Source organism: Gossypium raimondii, chromosome 5, assembly GCF_025698545.1.
Source record: "Gossypium raimondii isolate GPD5lz chromosome 5, ASM2569854v1, whole genome shotgun sequence".
NCBI lineage: Eukaryota > Viridiplantae > Streptophyta > Magnoliopsida > Malvales > Malvaceae > Gossypium > Gossypium raimondii.
The window spans coordinates 47,855,561-47,874,325 of record NC_068569.1 but is presented as its reverse complement, the minus strand read 5'-3'; the positions used below and the strand labels follow the sequence as shown (position 1 = coordinate 47,874,325).

At 32.8% G+C, this 18,765-nt stretch overlaps 2 protein-coding genes across 7 annotated transcripts; both read left to right on the top strand.

Moving 5' to 3' along the window:
* Nucleotides 1-5,225: 5,225 nt before the first annotated feature.
* On the top strand, nucleotides 5,226-14,249 carry LOC105766297 (protein FLX-like 1). 6 transcript variants are annotated; one of them, XM_052631888.1, is made up of 10 exons: nucleotides 5,228-5,421; nucleotides 5,784-6,443; nucleotides 6,569-6,735; nucleotides 7,234-7,319; nucleotides 7,484-7,606; nucleotides 12,505-12,572; nucleotides 13,253-13,358; nucleotides 13,486-13,516; nucleotides 13,602-13,691; nucleotides 13,823-14,249. In XM_052631888.1, exons 2-5 carry the CDS (start codon nucleotides 5,836-5,838, stop codon nucleotides 7,568-7,570), a joined length of 948 nt encoding a protein of 315 aa, XP_052487848.1. In that variant the 5' UTR covers nucleotides 5,228-5,421; nucleotides 5,784-5,835; the 3' UTR covers nucleotides 7,571-7,606; nucleotides 12,505-12,572; nucleotides 13,253-13,358; nucleotides 13,486-13,516; nucleotides 13,602-13,691; nucleotides 13,823-14,249. The 6 variants fall into 6 exon arrangements, with proteins under 6 accessions (XP_052487847.1, XP_052487846.1, XP_052487848.1 ...); XM_052631887.1 differs by having other exon boundaries at nucleotides 5,226-5,421; nucleotides 5,793-6,443; nucleotides 13,253-13,516; XM_052631886.1 differs by having other exon boundaries at nucleotides 5,227-5,421; nucleotides 12,490-12,572; nucleotides 13,253-13,516.
* Nucleotides 14,250-16,793: 2,544 nt separating this feature from the next.
* On the top strand, nucleotides 16,794-18,380 carry LOC105766295 (histone H3-lysine(4) N-trimethyltransferase ATX1). The gene is made up of 2 exons (XM_012585692.2): nucleotides 16,794-18,029; nucleotides 18,116-18,380. The coding sequence occupies exons 1-2, from the start codon at nucleotides 16,959-16,961 to the stop codon at nucleotides 18,164-18,166; spliced, it is 1,122 nt and encodes a 373-aa protein (XP_012441146.1). The 5' UTR covers nucleotides 16,794-16,958; the 3' UTR covers nucleotides 18,167-18,380.
* Nucleotides 18,381-18,765: the final 385 nt, after the last annotated feature.

The window sequence follows — 18,765 nt, the reverse complement described above, 5'->3', positions numbered from 1 at the left end:
AATCAACCTATGTGCCTAACCAATATACTCTCATTAGAACCACAATTCAAACATATATACAACAACTATTCATTCAAAACATGTTCACAATTTGGTTTCATCCAAACATCCTTTAAACTTTAGATAACAAACATCAAGGTTCATCCACAAACCAAACTTTTAAATATTCAACTACCTTATTCCAAATGCATAACATAACATAAGCAAAACAACCATTTGAATGCATCTAGATATCACCTTATGCATCCACCATCACAACCAATCAAAATACTAAATGGGATTTACATCAATATACACATCTCATACTTCAATTGACACAAAACATATTCACGATGCTCATAACATATATATACCAAAACCCTATTTACATGCCACTTATAACCGACAAAATAAACAAATAGCTATCAAATAAGTTTTCGGATAGTATGATCTCCAACGACGTTCCAATTGACAACAAAAGTTCGACAATCTATAAAAGAAACTTAAACCTAAAATTTAACTTACCGTAATTGTTGTAACTTAAACATTTCGTAATTAATTTTATAAATAAGGTCATGATTTCATTTAATTCCTATACACAACAAATCTCACAAGGTTAGTGAGTTTACATATACGAAACATATAACTTTATCATGTCATAAACATTACAAGTAAACACGTTTAAGACTCACATTTCATTTCAAATTTCTATATTCGATGTTCCATTTCATAAATCTATTTTCGGATTACCAAACATAACATGCCAATAATCATATATCAAGATATAAATCATCATATATTTCTATTCCATTTCCATTTCGATAATTAACTACTTTGCTCAGAGAACAATAGTGACTGCAGATACATGGAAGGGTAATGCTTATAGAAGCTGACAAAAGGACATTAATTGATACGTGATGCTACTCACACAAGCTTCAGAGAATCCACAACACATGTAGGATCTCAAGCCATTGGTATGGTATCCATCACGTACCTACTAAATACCTATCAAAAGATGCCATAACGTCTTTCAACTATGGTCTTAGTCCTATTTACCATGATGTCATAATGTCTTTCAGCCATGGTCTTACTCACTTCCATCATGATGCCATAACGTCTTTCAGCTATGGTCTTACTCATTTTATCTTGATGTCATAGCATTTTTCAGCCATGGTCTTACTCGTTTTATCCTGATTCCATAGCATCTTTCAACTATGGTCTTACTCATCTGAATCATGATTAACCTGCTCATATACATTTCATATGATGTATTATTCAATTCACACATACTTATTTACCATGCTTCACAAATTAGTCATTCATTTCCAATTTCATGACTTACCTCAATTCATCATATTAACTATAATATATATATACACAAATACATATAAAATTGAATTCAAATCATTGTAAACATAATAAACCTAATATGAACTTACTTAAATCGATTCCACAACAAAAATGACTCCAAAGTCTAATTAGTAATTTTTCCTTTTTCGCGTTTGTCTATCGATTGATTCGTTTCTTAATCTATATATAATAATTTTATTAAATTATTCAATTCAAATAATTTTAAATACTAAAACTCACATATTTGACATTTTATTAACATTTTACACTTTTACCTTTTATTCAATTTAGTCCCTAAACCTTAAACTTTCAAATCTATCACAATTAAACCAAGTTAATGCTAGTTGATTTTTCCTTATGCAATTATAGCCCATGTTTATTAAAATATAACAAGAATTTCATGCCTATTTTATTATTTTATTAAGTTTGTCCTTAAACTTAAAATTAACCAAAATCACTTAACAAAATAGTCTTACAACATTACCAAGCTTCAAAATCTCCCATTTAATATTAAGAACATCCAAAAATCATCAATAGTAATTTTAAAAAACTTGAATAGTTTTGAAAACGGATACAAGTTAGCTGGATCTAGTTGCAACGATCTCAAAAACATAAAAATTATGAGAAACGAATGAAAAATGGCTCACCATGCAAGAGAATATCAATGGTTGAACCTTGGAAGCCTTTAATAATGGCTTCTCATGCTATGTTTCCTTATTTTAGTGAAAGATGATGAATAAAATAAAAATTGGTTTTTATTTACTTAATTTCACACATTATAATTAATTAAAATTATTTTAACATAAAGCAAATTCACTTAAAACAAAGCATTATGGTCCACTACATTACACTAGGGTCTAATTGCCATTTAGATCCCTAAACACACATTAATTATGCAATTTAGCTAATAAATATCAATAGTGATTAACTTTTACATCTTTTACGATTTAGTCCTTTTCTTTAATTAACTAACAAATCACTAAAATTTCCGATGAATTTCAATACAGCTATATAATAACTCTGTAAGTATTAAATAAAAATATTTGCGGTCTTAATTTACAAAAATAAGGTCTCAAAACCTTATTTTTCAAAGCCACTTGACTTTAGGGGCAACCACTCGTACTTTACTATTTGTTCAATTAGCATAAATTATTAAACAAATATAATATTATAATTGACTCATAAATATTAAATAATAATATTTACAAACTCACTTGTCAGACTTGTGGTCCTAAAACCACTGTTTCAAACACCATTGGAAAATGAGTTGTTACATTAAGTCCCTTTCTCAATCACTAAAAGTGGCATTAGCCTTTTCTCAATTAAAAGAGGAAATTCCTCTCAAGCAAGTTGCTGCTGAAATAGTAAATATTTCAAAAAAATAAATAGATTGTTTTATATAAACAAAAATCTCTCAAAATTATTTTTAAAAAAATGTTTCTAAGATGTTTTCCAAAAAGAACATCTTTACAGATTGCTACTCAAAAATTCTCACAATAATTTCCAAACAAATATTTTGAAAAAACTTTTATTATGGAGTTGGAATTTTCAGAAAAACCTCTACATATTCTTATAAAAAAAACTTCTCAAAGAATGAAAGTTTAAACCATTAGACTCTCAAAAACCTTAGCGATATTATGAAAACATATTGGTTCAAATTGGATCAGTAGTGTTCAAACATTACACAAACCCAAAAGATCCAAAATTTAGCACTTATTCAACAACTCAAATAGTTAAAATTCTTCAACCAAGAGATTGGGGTGAAAACTCAAATTCTCCAAAGAAATTTCCAGCCAAATTTACCACCAAAATAGACCATCACCCATATTTCATATATTTGGATTACCAAACGGCTTGGTACAATGCCTTCCTAACGAACAATCAACATATAAGACATTCCGGACTCATATATTTCAAATATGGTATCCAATTCAAATTCCCAAATTAGTTTCAATAATGGTGGAACTACCATGGACCATCATCTTTTGATATCCTACCAGAAAAAATTCAAAACTTATAGCCTAAGTTCTTTGACAAATTCCAGCCCAAATCGAACAAAAAATACATCCATTTTTTCTCAAAATTGTATATTTCTTGGATTGTTTCTTGAAATTACTCTTATGAATAGAATCCATGTGTAAGAATTCCATTATTAGTTCGAAATTTCAGAACAAAAATGTGGGAAAAATTTAACGATGAAAAATATGATTCCAAGTATTTGAATAATTTTTTCAACGAGAATCCAAGACTATTTAAGTCCGTTGCCCCAGATCAAATTACAACAAAATTTCTTCAAGCAAAATCGACTGATAGTGCAATGTTGGCTCAAACCAAAAACCAAAAAGGAATACAAAAAACTCATGACCGAAATGCTTAGCTCAATGGATTCTGGATCAGAATACGAGAAATCCTTAACATCTTCAATCAAAATAGTGGGTCTTGTAGATAATACCACTTCAATAACTATCACTAAAACCAAAAAAAATAAAAAATAATGACAAGAGATGAATGAGCCCCTGCAAAGCAAAAACAAAAGATGAATAGGGAAGATTCCATGCAAGAAAAGGCAAATGAATAGTGAAATCTCTCTACTACGAATAGTGGAGATTCCCTGCAAGAAATTACGGATAAACAGTGAAGTTTCCCTACAATGAACAATGAAGGTTTCCTGTAATAAACAGTGAAGATTCTCTATAATGAACAGTAAAGATTCTTTGCAAAAAAATGAAGAAAAAAATACAAAATTCAACAGTAAGATTCTCTATAAAAAGAAAAAAAATTGTAATTGGAGAACATATTCTTTGAAAAGCAGCAATTATGTAATTTTGGTAATGATGAAAGGGATAAGATTCCCCAAACAATGATGTTGTAAAGAGGTAAGAGCCCTCTATAAAAGACTATCAGTTTTGTAATAAAAGGCACAACTTTAAACACTAAATACAAAAAATCAAAAGTTTGTTTCTCTGAAATTTTCTAGCTTTAAAAATTTTATTCTGTATTTTAGTAGTTTTATGTTTCTTAGTCAACAAGAAAGTTTAGTTCCACTAGAACTACTTATTATTTAAATCAATTAGAGGTTTATTATATTTAAGAGTTTTATTTTGATGTAATTAAGTAGGCCTCTTTCATTATTCATTATTCACATACCTTGATTAATAAATTTCAACTCTATGAGTTATTTCTATTTGTGAGATTTCTCTTTTGATTATTTTAAAAGTAGGTTTTCTTCTTGGTTTTCCTCTTTGAAGCCATGAGAGAACTTTTCACCCTCCAATTTATTAGGGTTTGGCCTTAGGGGGTTGGTTAAAGCCATTTGTGGATCTTGTAGAAGATCATTCTTCAAAGGGTTTCATAAGTTGTTTTTATTGAAACTTTATTCTTGAAGGGGGACAATCTTTCCATCATCATCTTATTTTCGTTTTCTTTCATTCAATATTTTTTTTCCCATTTTACCCAAATATTCAATGATAGGGGCAGCTGACCAATATTATATTACTGTTATTCGACTCGAGAAATATTCAGATTTGACTTGAAAGAAGAAACAAAATGGATTAAAAATAATGGAAATAAAGAGAAAAAAAATAAAGCATAAGATCAAGAAAAAAATATTAAAGGGAGAGGATGATGGTGGGAAAGGTTCGACAAATTAACTTTGAAATTATTTGTAAAGTTTGAGGGCTATTTTTTAAAAAATTTATGACTAAATTAATATAATATATAAAATTGATAGTTAAATTTATTATTATATTAATTTTTAATTTCCATATTAATTTACATTTTATTAGGAGCGATCAAAATAATCGAAATATATGGTGTTTAAATTACAAAATTTTTATTTGAGGCTGAAGGTTTTTTATACTTGTCTATCACTCTAGTTTACCAATCATGATATGTCAAAAAAAACAAACAAAAAAAAATTGCAGCAAACATTCCTTTTCCGTGTAATAAATTAAATTAAATTAAATTAATCAATTGGATTTTGTTAAATCCCGTCTTAGGGTTTCCAGCGAAAATAAAATCTAATTCCTTTACAACAGACTTTTCTCCTCTCTTTCTCAAATCAATACGTCGAGAACTACTGAAAATTGAAAGGTTAGTGGTTATAATATTGTTTGATTTTATTTTTGTTATCTATTTGATAGATTAATTTTTATAAAATGAAATGTCCACTGTTTGGTACCCAAGAAAGTGATTTTCTTGCTTTTCGCTGAATTTTTCTTCGTCTCCAAATAGGTAAATAGCTATCTTTAGGCTTTATACCTGCAATTTTTAATTATAATTCATATACGTAGAATTTTTCTCTTCAATTTTCCAGGTAAGGAAACAGTTCGTTAGGTTTAAGTTCTATAGTTGCATTTTACTTTTAACATTTGGAAACTTGCCTGCTTTTTAGTTTCGTTAATTTGTTTGTTAAGTCTCAAATTTTATTCATTATTTGATATAAATTATATTAGGTTGTTCAGAACTCATTCACATTGATTTTAAAGAAGGATAGTCAATATAGTTATGTCTGGAAGAAATCGTGGGCCACCGCCTCTTCCAATGAAAGGGCCTCCTCATCCTGGATTACTGCCTCCAGTACATGAACCCCCATATGCTAGAGGGCTAGGACCAATGCCACCACACCCGGCTTTACTTGATGAATTACGAGAAACCCAATTTGGGTTGGGTCCTGGAGGCCTCCCTCCCCACCCTGCGATCTTTGAGGAACGTCTTGCAGCTCAACTGCAAGAGATTCAAGGCCTCCTAGCAGATAACCAGAGGCTGGCAGCTACTCATGTTGCATTAAAGCAGGAATTGGAGGCTGCTCAGCATGAGTTACATCGTATGGCTCGTTATGCAGATTCTTTGAGAATGGAGAAGGATGTTCAGATGAAGGAGATGTATGAGAAGTCAGTTAGACTGGAGGTTGATCTTCGTGGTGTGGAGGCTATGCGAGCTGAACTTGTTAAGGTTAATGCTGATATTAAGCAGCTTAGTGCTGTGAGGCAGGATCTTACAGGTCAGGTACAGGTCATGAGTCAAGATTTGGCTAGATTTACTGGAGAATTGCAACAGGCTCCTGTGTTGAAGGCAGAGATTGAAAATGTGAAACAGGAACTGCAACGTGCAAGGTGACATTTTACTTTTTTTTTTCTTCTGTACTCTTTTTACAGGAGACACCCTGTGAGACTGAAAAATAGTTGCATGAATGAAGTGGATGTTTATGTTTGAATAATATGTCTTTCTGGATATGTAGAGCTGCCATCGAGTATGAGAAGAAAGGATATGCAGAAAACTATGAACATGGTCAAGTTATGGAGAAAAAACTGATTTCCATGGCTCGGGAGCTGGAAAAACTTCGTGCAGAGATTGCGAATGCAGGCAAGAGAAGTCATGCTGCTGGAGTTAGTGGTGGTAATCCGGGTATGTAGACCTTTAATGAGATATTTGTTTCAGTTAGTTTTCTTTAAACAGCGTAAAGGACTTTATCTCCATGGCATTTGCTTCCTGTTGCTGTTGAATTTTATATGCTGCTCTTTCCAGTTTTCTATTGTTATGATACGATCATTTTTTACAAGTTAAGTTTTTATTAGAAGTTGGGTTGGTTTTCAGTCAGGTTTGAGGCTATTATGTGCTGAAGGGCGTAGAATGAATTAGTTTTCAGAAGTTTGAGCTAATTTAGTCACTCAATCTGCGTTTTAGTCTTTTGAATGCTGATTTCTACTGGCTGAAGCTCCTTGACATCTTATTTAACATAGGGTCTAGTTAGTTTTTGATTAGTTCACCTGGTGAGTCTTATTATTTGAGTAGTGATGAATGATGATACTTAAGCTTGTGAGGCTTGATGTACTGTTATGGAGCTTGATTTTTCTGTTTATGTAAGTTCTATTAACAATATTTTATTTTTTTCAAAATTTTTAGCAGCACCTGGTTATAATGTAAATTACGGAAACCCTGAAGCTGGATATACTGGAAACACTTATCCTGTCACCTATGGCATTAATCCTGTAAGTTATGCTGTTTTATACATGTGCTTGACTGTTTTGATGTGTGTGCATTTAAATTTATATGACTTGTATGTGAGCTGTATTTGCAAGTTGTATGTATATGGATAAATGTCTTACAAAGAATTATTGGCTATTTTGTCTTTTCCTTTGTATTTGAGGTTCAGGGTGGTGTGGATGGTTATTCTCAGTATGGACCTGGTGCTGGTACCTGGAGTGCATATGACATGCAGAGAGCTCAAGGACATCGCTAGTGTGATTTTTAAAAGCATGCTGAGATGATTCATCTGGTACTTCTGGGCAACTTATTAGTTCTCTAGGCATGGGTTTGAAGTATTATATCATGATAGGCATTCTGGAATTGTAGCCAAAAAAGTTGACAATTTATATTAGCTTGAAATTGCAGTATGCTGTTTTCTGCTTGGTATTATCTGCTGCGAATATTTTGTCCGTTCATTTATGATAATAAGTATTGCAATTTGATACTTTGCTCTTCGTAGATATTTTTATGAATTTTAAGTTCACTATTCAATTTGGGGAGAAAGATCAGATTTTGCCGTGCCTTTTTGAGGGTAGATGTGTTGTTTCGAAGAATAGGAATCACTAAAATTCCCGTGGTTGGGGCCTACCAATGTGTTGTCGCTTCTTCCTCTTCCATATCTTTTGAAATATAGGTCTGTTCAATTGTACTTTATTTGGAGAAAAGCCCCTACTGTCATGTCTCTGGCACAATTTAGCAAGATATTGATCAAATTTAGCTAGCCTTTCTAGATTGTCTTTGTTTTGTTTTCTCAAGGGTCTCTTTCATTTAAGCTTACTCTTACATCTATGCTTACCTTCTTTGTGGTTCACTTGGGGGTTGCCTTTACCTTGGTTTTACCCTTTAGTTTGGCAGCCTTGCTATGCTCTTGCATTTTTGCTCCATTAAGTTCTGATAGAGTTACTTAAAAGGTTCCATAATGAGCTCTGCAAACAGGCAAAGGGTTTTTAGTTTCCATAAAACTGTGTTATGAAGAGTAATCATCAGTCCTTTTTTCTTTTAGGTGCTTAGTCTATTTTACTGTAAACTTAAGGTGATGCCTGCCCTGATGCAGAAAAAACAGATTTAAAGCTTACCAAATGACTTTCCCTATTCTACTTCTAGATAATATTGAGTCTGTTTTTTCGTTTTCCTTTGTTCTGTGTCATTGACTCAGTTCATTTAGGTTCTCTAAAGTTTTTCTAACCCAAGGGGAGTTAAATAAATTCTTTGTTTGCCAAACATGGTCTGGTGTTGCTCTTAGAATTCCAATTTGAGTAGGATTATGTTTCTGGTATTCATATAATTTTTCTATGTAGTTTTTTTTAGGTAGAAGTACTTAACTTTTTCCCTCTATTTCGGTGCTTAGTTTTGTCAAACCTTTCAGTTTAACTGAGTATAAGATAATAGAAGAATACACCAGCAACTTTTTCCTGCAATTATGTCCATTTGTTCCAAAAACTAGCCTTAAGAACTTTTGCAAGACTGTGCCATTGGACTTATACCTAAATTTTTTCTTCCCAATATGCATCTGATTTCTAATTGATTTGATTTCATCTATAATTTCATGGGATGCATGGGGTGCGGGTCAAGAAAACTGAGTTACTTGGAGTCGGGACTGATTGATTGCTAATGGTATGTATTTTACATGGGTTTGTTCAATGTTTCAAAAGTTTTTCCATATATTTGGAGGATCCTTAGAAGGTTGTAATCCGATAACCATGTCTGGATATGCATCAAACATGAGTACTTGAAGAAAAATGAAAAGCAACATAGTGAACAATGTCAACATCAGATATGTTCTTCTAGTGTTGGCAGATGATATGCCTTTCCTAAGGTTGGCATATGTAGATTTATATGTGAGATTACCTATAAAAACAACTAAAGGGTGTGATGTAGTCAGCTTTAATTGGACAGATTTATCAGTGAGAACAGGTAGCCCACGCCTGGCGTTGGCCTGTTTTAGCATTGATTTTACAAAGTTTGCCACCTAGGATACTAATGCAACTCATCAGGGTTTGTGACTGTTTTTTGGAGATCACTGCCACCTTTATCAGAGATTTTTCAAGGAGAGTAGAATCATACTTTACCATGGCGGCCATCGTCTGGTATAGACTGTACTCAAGTGTATGAAGCTCAACTTATGCTCAAGTGTAAAGAAAAAGTAATTGCTCTTGTTATGATAAATAACATTGTCTTAGTTTTGTGTTTTCATTTCTTCTGTAAGTCTAAGAAATATGAGAAACATCCTAGTCAATTGTACGGAATACATGGGACAGGACTGGAAATATAGAGTTGTAGGGTTGAGTAACACCAATAGTGTATGATTTGGCGATAAAGCAGGTAATGAAGTAATGCAGCTCGTATTTTGACCTTATAATCTATCTGGGAGTTTGAAATCTATAGACTATATGTCAGTTTTTAGATGGTAGGCCATTTTATGAGTGAAAGGCTATGTGCTTCAGGATTTCTTAGAATTTACTTATCTCTATAGCAGTGGCTACTGTGTTTTCCATCCTATGGTTTCTCATGTTCCTTGAACTGATTCTGTACATAATCTCAATGCCTTTCCTCTTGATTTAACATCTCATCTGGATTAACTTCCTTGGTTGCCTACATGAAGCATTGTTACTACCATTAGTGTTGCAGTTGCTTCCCTTCTCTATCTTTAAAAGCAAATTGCTGGTATTTTATTCTTTGTATAGTCTATCATTATTGGTTCTTTTCTCCTTAATTTCTCACGTTTCCATGGGTGAAATGAAGTGCCTACTTGTCTAATAAGTGTTCTCTCACTAACAAATCTTCTTTTTCTAGTTAGTATTCTTCCCATTTTCCTTTATGATTTATATTGCCTGTTTGGGTCCTAGAGCAATGAATATAAGAGAAGCATTTGGCTAGCTTTTGAGTTGTTTCAGTGAGTACTAGTCTGTTTGTTTCTCAAATCGCCATTTGAATTTTAATCTGGTCAGCCCTGGCTGTTTATCTGATACGCTCTTAGCTGATGCTTAGTTTTAAGTGTTGGACTCTGTGGTCTTGGGAAGATTTAAGTTGTTTTATGTCGGTGTGTGATCTCTAGATTTTAGTTTTATCACTCAATTCTCATGCCCAGTGGAGGAATTTCCTTTTGGTGTGCCTGTGAACTTCTGGTCTACTTCCCTCCTCTCTTTCACTCTCTCTCTCTTTTTCTCCCTTAATACTACTGCTTCTACTATTAGTCTACTACAATCAGATGAATTTCCATGGATTACTCATCTGAAGTGGGAGTCCATTTTCATGTAACCTATTCTAAATAATTGTCTTAGTTGTTGTTGGAACTGTTAAGTTGCTGAAACGTTACAAGTTAAAAAGTGGAGCAAAATATTGAGAGGATGTCATGGATTACACATCTGAAGTGGGAGTCCATTTTCATGTTACCTATTCTAAATAATTGTCTTAGTTATTGTGGGAACTGTTAAGTTGCTGAAACGTTACAAGTTAAAAAGTGGAGCAAAATATTGAGAATAGAGGATGTCATGGATTACACATCTGAAGTGGGAGTCCGTTTTCATGTTACCTATTCTAAATAATTGTCTTAGTCATTGTGGGAACTGTTAAGTTGCTGAAACGTTACAAGTTAAAAAGTGGATCAAAATATTGAGAATAGAGGATGTCATGGTTTGAAAATACCTCCTTAATGGCTTTATTGTGGGGAAGTGTGGTCAAGAGAAAATCTTAAACTTCTTTAAGGGACCATCCATGTCTTGTTCAATTTGGAAAGACAGTGACTAAGCGCTGGAAGAAGCTTATTTATTGCATGAGTTATGCGGCATTGGCAAGACATGGTCAACAATGATGGTGCAGGATGAGTTCTCCAGTCATGTAAGTGATGTAAATTTCTGAGAAAATCACCTTCCTTTCATTTTTTCACATTGATGGTTGTATTTTTAAAAGATTTTCATTATTTTTGCTCCTTTAGACTCTAAGTTCGCCAAATTTTCTTGTTAGTAAAAATTTTTATGGTGTTGCAATCCATGATTAGGTAATGCCTTGTAACATTCCTAAATTGTTGTATGTTTTGACGTTCATACTGAGAAAATATGATGTCTCAGTGTGAGCTGTGGCGATGATTGCATTACTTTTTCTGCTGTAGCTATTTAGAATACTTCTTATGTGTGTGTTGCAACTTTGCGACATTTTTTTCTGACTATATAACTATTATTAATTAGTGGAGGATGCTTCAGTTAATTGAGTTCATTTTGTAAATATGTAGCAGGCTTGGTTTGTGCTTGTTAATGTTAATTTTATTAGACAATCATCATTTGGTCTCAGGAGCAAAGAATGCTTGAAACATAATTAGAGAGACAACTTGAGGAGGGGGTGCTCAAGAGATTTGTGGTTAAGAACCAATGATTTAGGTTGGTGTGCATATTGTAGAATGGAATAGCTGTAAGTAATATCCAGTAGGAAAGTAACGGCTGTATTTTCACCTTAGGGCTGGTATTATATAGATGGGTCATTATGAAGAAATCCAACTAGCTAGAAGTGTATGACATCTTATATATTTTAATAATTGTAGAAAAGCTAAAGTTATACGTTAAATTGGAATGTCTTTTATTTTTTATGTTAAGGCTAGTTCTCTTCCTGGATTTGGGGCTTTGACTTCTTTGACATGAAAGTTGTTTGATTTTGCTAAACATTTGCCATTCTTTTCTTAAAGAGCATTTATCATTTTGCTCTGTCTTTGTTGTTGTAGTACCATCAATTTTTCTGATCTGGAACTGTCAGTTGTAACATGTGAGTCAAATTGCCTTGCCTCTTGCTGCTATTCTGGCATCTGTGCCTGATATTCGATGTTTTCATATTCTATAACTTCTTGTGCCTTGTAATGCTTGGTTATATGCAATCTTGTTTAGTGTTTTTATTTTATCAGCTATCAAGAACTTACATGACTGCTTTCTGGTCTTCATTGGTAGTAATCAGTCAAACATTGTAAATTTTATCTGTTGGCTTAAGGAAATAAAAGTGTGGTGCTTATCTAATTTGATGATTATTATCTTTCTCTCTTTCTCCCTTCCTTTTTAATCTTATCCCCTCTTCAAACTTAATATTTGCATGTCATATTCTTACATTTTTTTAACTTTTTATGCTTGCATATTTTCTAATAACTTATTCTAGTTATTTCCATTTCAGGTTTATGAATTTGCACCTTGCAAATTTTCTGTTTCAGCAGTTATCCAGTGATGTTGGAGTTCCCTGAGGTATGTTAGCTAGCACAAAATTCATTGTTGATGTATTTTTTCTGGAACGGTTAGCCTCTAGCAAGACTAGGTTGGCTGGTTGTGTAAGGCAATGTAGGTAGTGTCACTTTTGTAGCTTTCTCTGTGACAAATAGCCTACGGTAATAATCACTTTAGATGTCTGGACTTCTATTTGATGAAGATTTTTGGGTCCACTAAATTCATAATTATAGTTTTTTAAGCAAACCTACCCATGGTTAAATATATGAAACCCTTACTACTGTTAAACTATCTAATAATATTTTTTGATACATGATGAATTCCAGCTGCATTATGCATTTGTAGATTAAATGACACCTAGGATATTTCAAGAAGAGTTGCAGCAACATAGGAAATATATACAAAAGTTGGAAAACTTAAGATACCTAGAATATCAGAATGTATATGCATGTCCTTGCCTTCCAGTATTTGTAGATAGAGACAACTAGGGTATTTCAGGTAGAGCTGCAGCAAGATAAAGGGATAAAAATAGAAATAAGGGTTTCCTTGATTTTGCTGGAGCTAAAGTTTTTTTCATTAGTGAGAGGTGTAGGTTTGGCACTATGTCTTGGGGAAACAAGAAAATACCAAAAGATTTATGATATTTTAGTTTTAGTAATTTCACCAAATCACTGAAACAAAATGCTCTCTTAATTTTCAAGCTCATGATATGCGATGGTGATGAGGATGATAACTTTGCCATGGTGTGCAACAGCTTGTTTTAGCTGTATGACAGACAATCCATTGAAGGAAGAGGGGTTTCTTAAGGTCTCAAGCTTTTATTTACTCTAGCTATTATGAATGGAGATAGTTTGCGATGTTTTCTAGACATCATGTGAATCAATATCTTCTTATTCCCATTTTGTATTGCATACTATGATCCCCTTTCCCACAGCCGGGCCAGACTGCTAAACTCAAAACTGCAGGTAAATTCTCTTGTTGTCATGTTGCTTTCCTCCCCCCACATTCATACCTTGTTCTGATTTGTGCTTTACCATGTTATTACCACAGGTTGTGCTTCTTCCTGAACTTTGTGGTGCATTCTTAACCCAGTACTTCTTGGAACTGGTTAAGACTCTCTGTTAATGCCACCACCTGAAGGTAACTATTGGTTTTCTGTGTAAAATGCAAATTGCGCAGAATGCTTCTGTATTTCTTGCATCTGGATTCTGGGCAAAAAGTTGTGCTAGCTTCATCCCTTCATGCATCGCGATTTTTCTTCGGCTATGCAGGTGTGCAACCTTTTTCAAGCGGTTCAAAGAAGTTATTCTTGGTTCATCCCTCATGCATTGGAAATTTTCTCCAGCTATATACTATCAAGAGCACTCAAGCTTGATATGGCGTCATCATAAACCATGCTGGTATATAAACTGTTTGAAGCAGGTAGATTTGAAAGAAAGGAATCGTTCTTTGGTTCATCCCTTGGTGCAGTGGAATTTTTCTTGGGCTATATCCTATCAAGGGTACTCGGGCTTGATATGGTGTCATCACGAACCATGCAGGTATGAGAACTGTCTCAAACAGTTAATTTCGAAGTTTTTCTTTAGTTCATCGGTTATAATGAAACCTTACTACTGAACCATGTTGGTATTAGTTTGTATTACGTGGCCTCCGGATGGATGAGTATTGAATATGAGCATAGCATGTTTTACTGTTCAACTCTTCTTATATAGTCGGAGGATCATATTCTTATATCTATATTTGAATATGTATCGGAATACTAGTCTGTATTTACGTTTGCCACATCTGAGTTTCCATCCAAAACGGGCCTATTTGGAAAAAAACATTGCAAAAGGTAGCTAACATTAAGGGCAATTTGTGGTATCATGGAACTAGAATTAAAGACAACACCATTTGTAGTGAAATGATCCTGTGTTGTAATGTGCTACAACATTGCAATAAAATAATTGCTTACTTATAACAACACAATTTGAACCAATATTTACATAATTCTAATCAAATTTAATACAATATGATTTTCGCATTCATATCTTTTTATCAAAAGGATTATGGCATTAACCAATTTGCTGTTTGCTATTCTTACTTACCAAATAGAAAGAAAAAAAACAATGTTATATACATTGCATATGATTTTATGCGTTCTATATTTAATCAATTTTAAATATTATTTGTTAATTAATGTAAAATAATATTTTTATTTGAATTATTAAATATAATAAAATATATTAACTTATGAATTTAGATATTATAATATTTTTATTATATTCAACTTACAATATAATTTCACTTTATATATTAACCTATGGTGCCAATGTCTCACTGGTCCTCACTCCTCACTAGAGAGTGGATAGTTCAAATTTAACATTGATGGGGTGATATCATTAATTAATCACCATGTCACACTTAAGGGTGTTTTCAGAGATGCAAATACAAACTGGGTATGTGGCTTTTCTACGAGAATGAGTAAGGATAATACTTTTAAGGTGGAAGCGAGAACTATGTTAGAGGGTTTGTGTGTTACATGGGGGAGAGGATTGTGATAGATTGAGGTTGAATATGATAATGCATTTCAAGTTGAACCATTGTTGGCCGGTGGATCTGTCAATAGCAGAATGGTGGAGCCACGTTTGATTCGTGGTATCCTTAATCATGAATGGAAAGTGTGCATTCACCATGTTCCTAGATCCCAAAATGTGGCTGCTGATCATATTGTAAGACTTGCGGTATTTGATTCTCTAAGTCTAGTCGTTTTTTAAGAACCTCCAATTTCGATCCAAGGACATCTATTAGCTGATAAAAGGAGCTTTCATGGGTCCTAAAATGTACGTCTTTTTGTAATCCCCTTATGCTGTTCTTTTTTACAATAAAAAACATAATTAACTTTAATATATTAATATGTAATAATTAAGATGATTAAAATTTTATTCAAGTAATAACTCTATTTTAAAATAAGCATAACATTTTCTTAACTTATAATTGTAAATTAAATTATAATATTTTTATACAATATAATTTTTGATACAAAATTCTAATATTTTTAAATGGGTGATAATTATCACTTCTATTAAATTATAATTTTAACATATTATCACAACTATTTCACTTTTAGCCTTTTATTTATTTATTTTAACATGTGAATTTAGTAAATTTAGTAATATGATTAAAAATAAAGATATTCTCATCAGTTCAAAAAATTTTGAACTCGTGTTTTTATAAATATTATAAATTATACATATACTAGAAATTAAGAAGGGAGTGATTTGTGCGAGGCAAAAATGAAAAATTGAAAGGTTTTATATATAGACTACATTACGGGTGTTTTCGTAATTTTACATTCAAATTTAGAATTTCGAAGCATGAAATTGTCACCTAACAAGACAATTAACTTTCTTTTTTAGTTTTTATAGAGATTTCTAATAAAGGTTCGTCATGTGTTCTAAACCTATTGAATCCATCATTTAACTTAGGATAGGTTTAGATGGACAGTGCATTTATCAACGGTTAGTGTAAAAACAGTGGTGGTGGTGATATTAGATATTGTAGCGTGAGACAAACAGTAAATTGAACGCACCACACCGCATCCCAATCACCCATCCGAACCCACCTTTAATGGGTTCAATGTTCAAATTTTGAAAGAATTGTCATGTGTTGAATCACAAATGTAGCTGAATCTACCAACTCGCCTTTCGACGTAGCGGGTTCGCTATTAAATTTTTTCTTCTAAATTTCATGGTGGGATGTGTGGGGATTTCACAAGATTGTGCCATATGTTCCACCTGTTTCATTTTTTTTAATTTCGAATTTATGTCACATATTAAAAGCACAATAAATCTACCATATTATATCACTCTTAGAGAAGGAAAAAATATACTTTTTTACATAATTAAAAAAAAATTTGGTCGAGACCAGAATATCCACTGCTAATAGCAATGATTAATCTTCTCGTCACATGTGCTCTCTAAAAAGGTAAATGACTAGCCAAAAATATGCTTCATTTCCGAAAGTGGGGATCAAACCACCAACCTTATGATTAAGAGATAAAATAAGCAACCATCAAACCACACTTAATATAATTTATCTTCTTTTATCTACAATATTTTTATAATAAAACCAGAAAGAGGCAAAGACCCTTTTATTATATGCTTAAAAAAAACAAACAATAATTGGCGGGTGTTTTTAAGCTCAACACAGCTAAAATCAAAGGTTTATTCTTTTCCCCGCCAAAATTTGTGTGTTTGATTTTAGCGGTAAATTCCCAAATCAAAAGATTTGGTACTTAACATCAGTTCCCACCATCTCTACTTGTTTTCATTTCAAATCTGAAATCAAATCCTCTTTTAACCTCCAAACCCAAACCCAAGCTTCAACTCTTTCTCACAAATCTCCAAAAACATTTGCAGAAGAAAAATGGATAGCAGATTTCAAGTATTGCCTCCACTCAAAAGATTTCGGCTTTTGCAACAACAACGCGAAGAAGATGAAGAGTTCAATGGCTCTAAAACAAACTCTTTTCCTCTCCCGGCGAAGAAAAGGAAGGAGTCCAGGGATGTCCCTCTGCCCGAAACTACTTCATATTGCTTGCCTGCCAAGAAGAGAATATGGGCTTTCCAACCTGATTTCCTTTCCGGTAAGCCTCTTTTGCCTTTTGATTTGAATGTTGAGTACGAGAAGCAAGTAGAAATGGAGGAAAACAAGAGCAACCCAATTTGTAAAACTCCCCAAAAATGCATTTCTGATACTCGAAATGAGATTTTCGAGAAAAGCAATAAAACCCCATTTGAAAATCGTCCCCCAAAATGCATCAAAACTAGGCAAGAAGGGAATAAAGAAAATCAAATCCCAAAGAAAAACCCACTTGTTAAAAGCCCCAAAAGTCACCAAAAGTGCGTCAACATTAGCCCTACAAAAGCTAACAAAGAAGTAGAAATGGAAGAGGAGGAAGAAGATGGGATTTTATGTGATATTTGTAAAAGCACAGATGGGGATCCAAAAGATCCCATTGTGTTTTGTGATGGATGTGATTTAATGGTACATTCCACATGTTATGGGAACCCATTAATAAAAGAAATCCCAGAAGGTGATTGGTTTTGCAGCCTTTGCTTAGAGAAACCAAACAATGATAAACCCTTTGCTTGTTGCTTATGTCCAACCAAAGTAGGTGCAATGAAACCCACAACTATTGATGGTAAATGGGCTCATTTGGTTTGTGCACTTTTGGTGCCTGAAGTGTTCTTTGAGGATCCTGAAGGAAGGGAAAGGATTGATTGTTCAAAGGTACCTGAGAAGAGATGGAAAGGGAGATGTTATGTTTGTAAGACTAGGAAAGGGTGTGTCATTGAATGTTCTGAACCTAAATGTGGATTGGAGTTTCATGTCACTTGTGGATTGAACGAAGATCTTTGCATTGAATATAAAGAAGGAAAGAAAGGTGCTGTTGTTGCTGGGTTTTGTAAATCCCACACTGAGTTGTGGAAAAAGGTACTTTTAAGCTTTCTACACAATGTTTACTTCATTAACGCAGTGAATCTGAAGGTGTCACTAATGGGTTTTGTTTCTGTTTGCAGCAACAACAGACAGGGAAGTTCAAGATTGTAGCTAGAGACGAGCACAAGTAATCAAATGTTGGCAACTTTGTAACTTGATATTTTAGAACTTTAGTTGGTGATTTCTTTGGATTACAGATTCTATAAATTTAGGTTCTTATTTTTCCTTTAACTGAAACTGATGTTTTTGTATGACATGGTGTGTCCATTGTTGAGTAGTTGCAGCAACAGACTACTAACTTGAATATGTGATGAAGTTGGAATAAAATTTTATTTAAGTTTTCAATTCCCAATGTTTGTTTCTACACACTTGTTGCTTATTCTGGTGTATTGATAAAATGTCAAATTTAACTTTTAACATTTATATTTTTTTATCAATTTAATCTTTACTGTTTTAAAAACTATATTTGATGTTATGTTTTTTATATTTGCAAAGATTTTTAGGGAGTATGGTATTTGACCATGGATGACTGGATAATTCATTAAATTTGATGATTTAAATAATTAAATTTTGTTAAATTAAAATAGATAATGTATAGCATTACTCACTAAAATTTCAAATATCAATTGGTTTTTATCGAAATTTTGTACTTGATTGATTAATCTATCAAAAAATTCAATTAAGTTTTTTTTTTTTTTGGTTGATGATCAAATTTTGCTTTTGACAAATT

Bases quoted from the DNA above. Each gene is read 5' to 3' on its own strand.
- LOC105766295 (XM_012585692.2), top strand. From the start codon at position 16,959: ATGGATAGCAGATTTCAAGTATTGCCTCCACTCAAAAGATTTCGGCTT. The intron at 18,030-18,115 runs GTACTTTTAAGC...TTCTGTTTGCAG, and splicing joins ACACTGAGTTGTGGAAAAAG to CAACAACAGACAGGGAAGTT.
- LOC105766297 (XM_052631887.1), top strand. From the start codon at position 5,836: ATGTCTGGAAGAAATCGTGGGCCACCGCCTCTTCCAATGAAAGGGCCT. The intron at 6,444-6,568 runs GTGACATTTTAC...CTGGATATGTAG, and splicing joins CAGGAACTGCAACGTGCAAG to AGCTGCCATCGAGTATGAGA. The intron at 6,736-7,233 runs GTATGTAGACCT...CAAAATTTTTAG, and splicing joins AGTTAGTGGTGGTAATCCGG to CAGCACCTGGTTATAATGTA.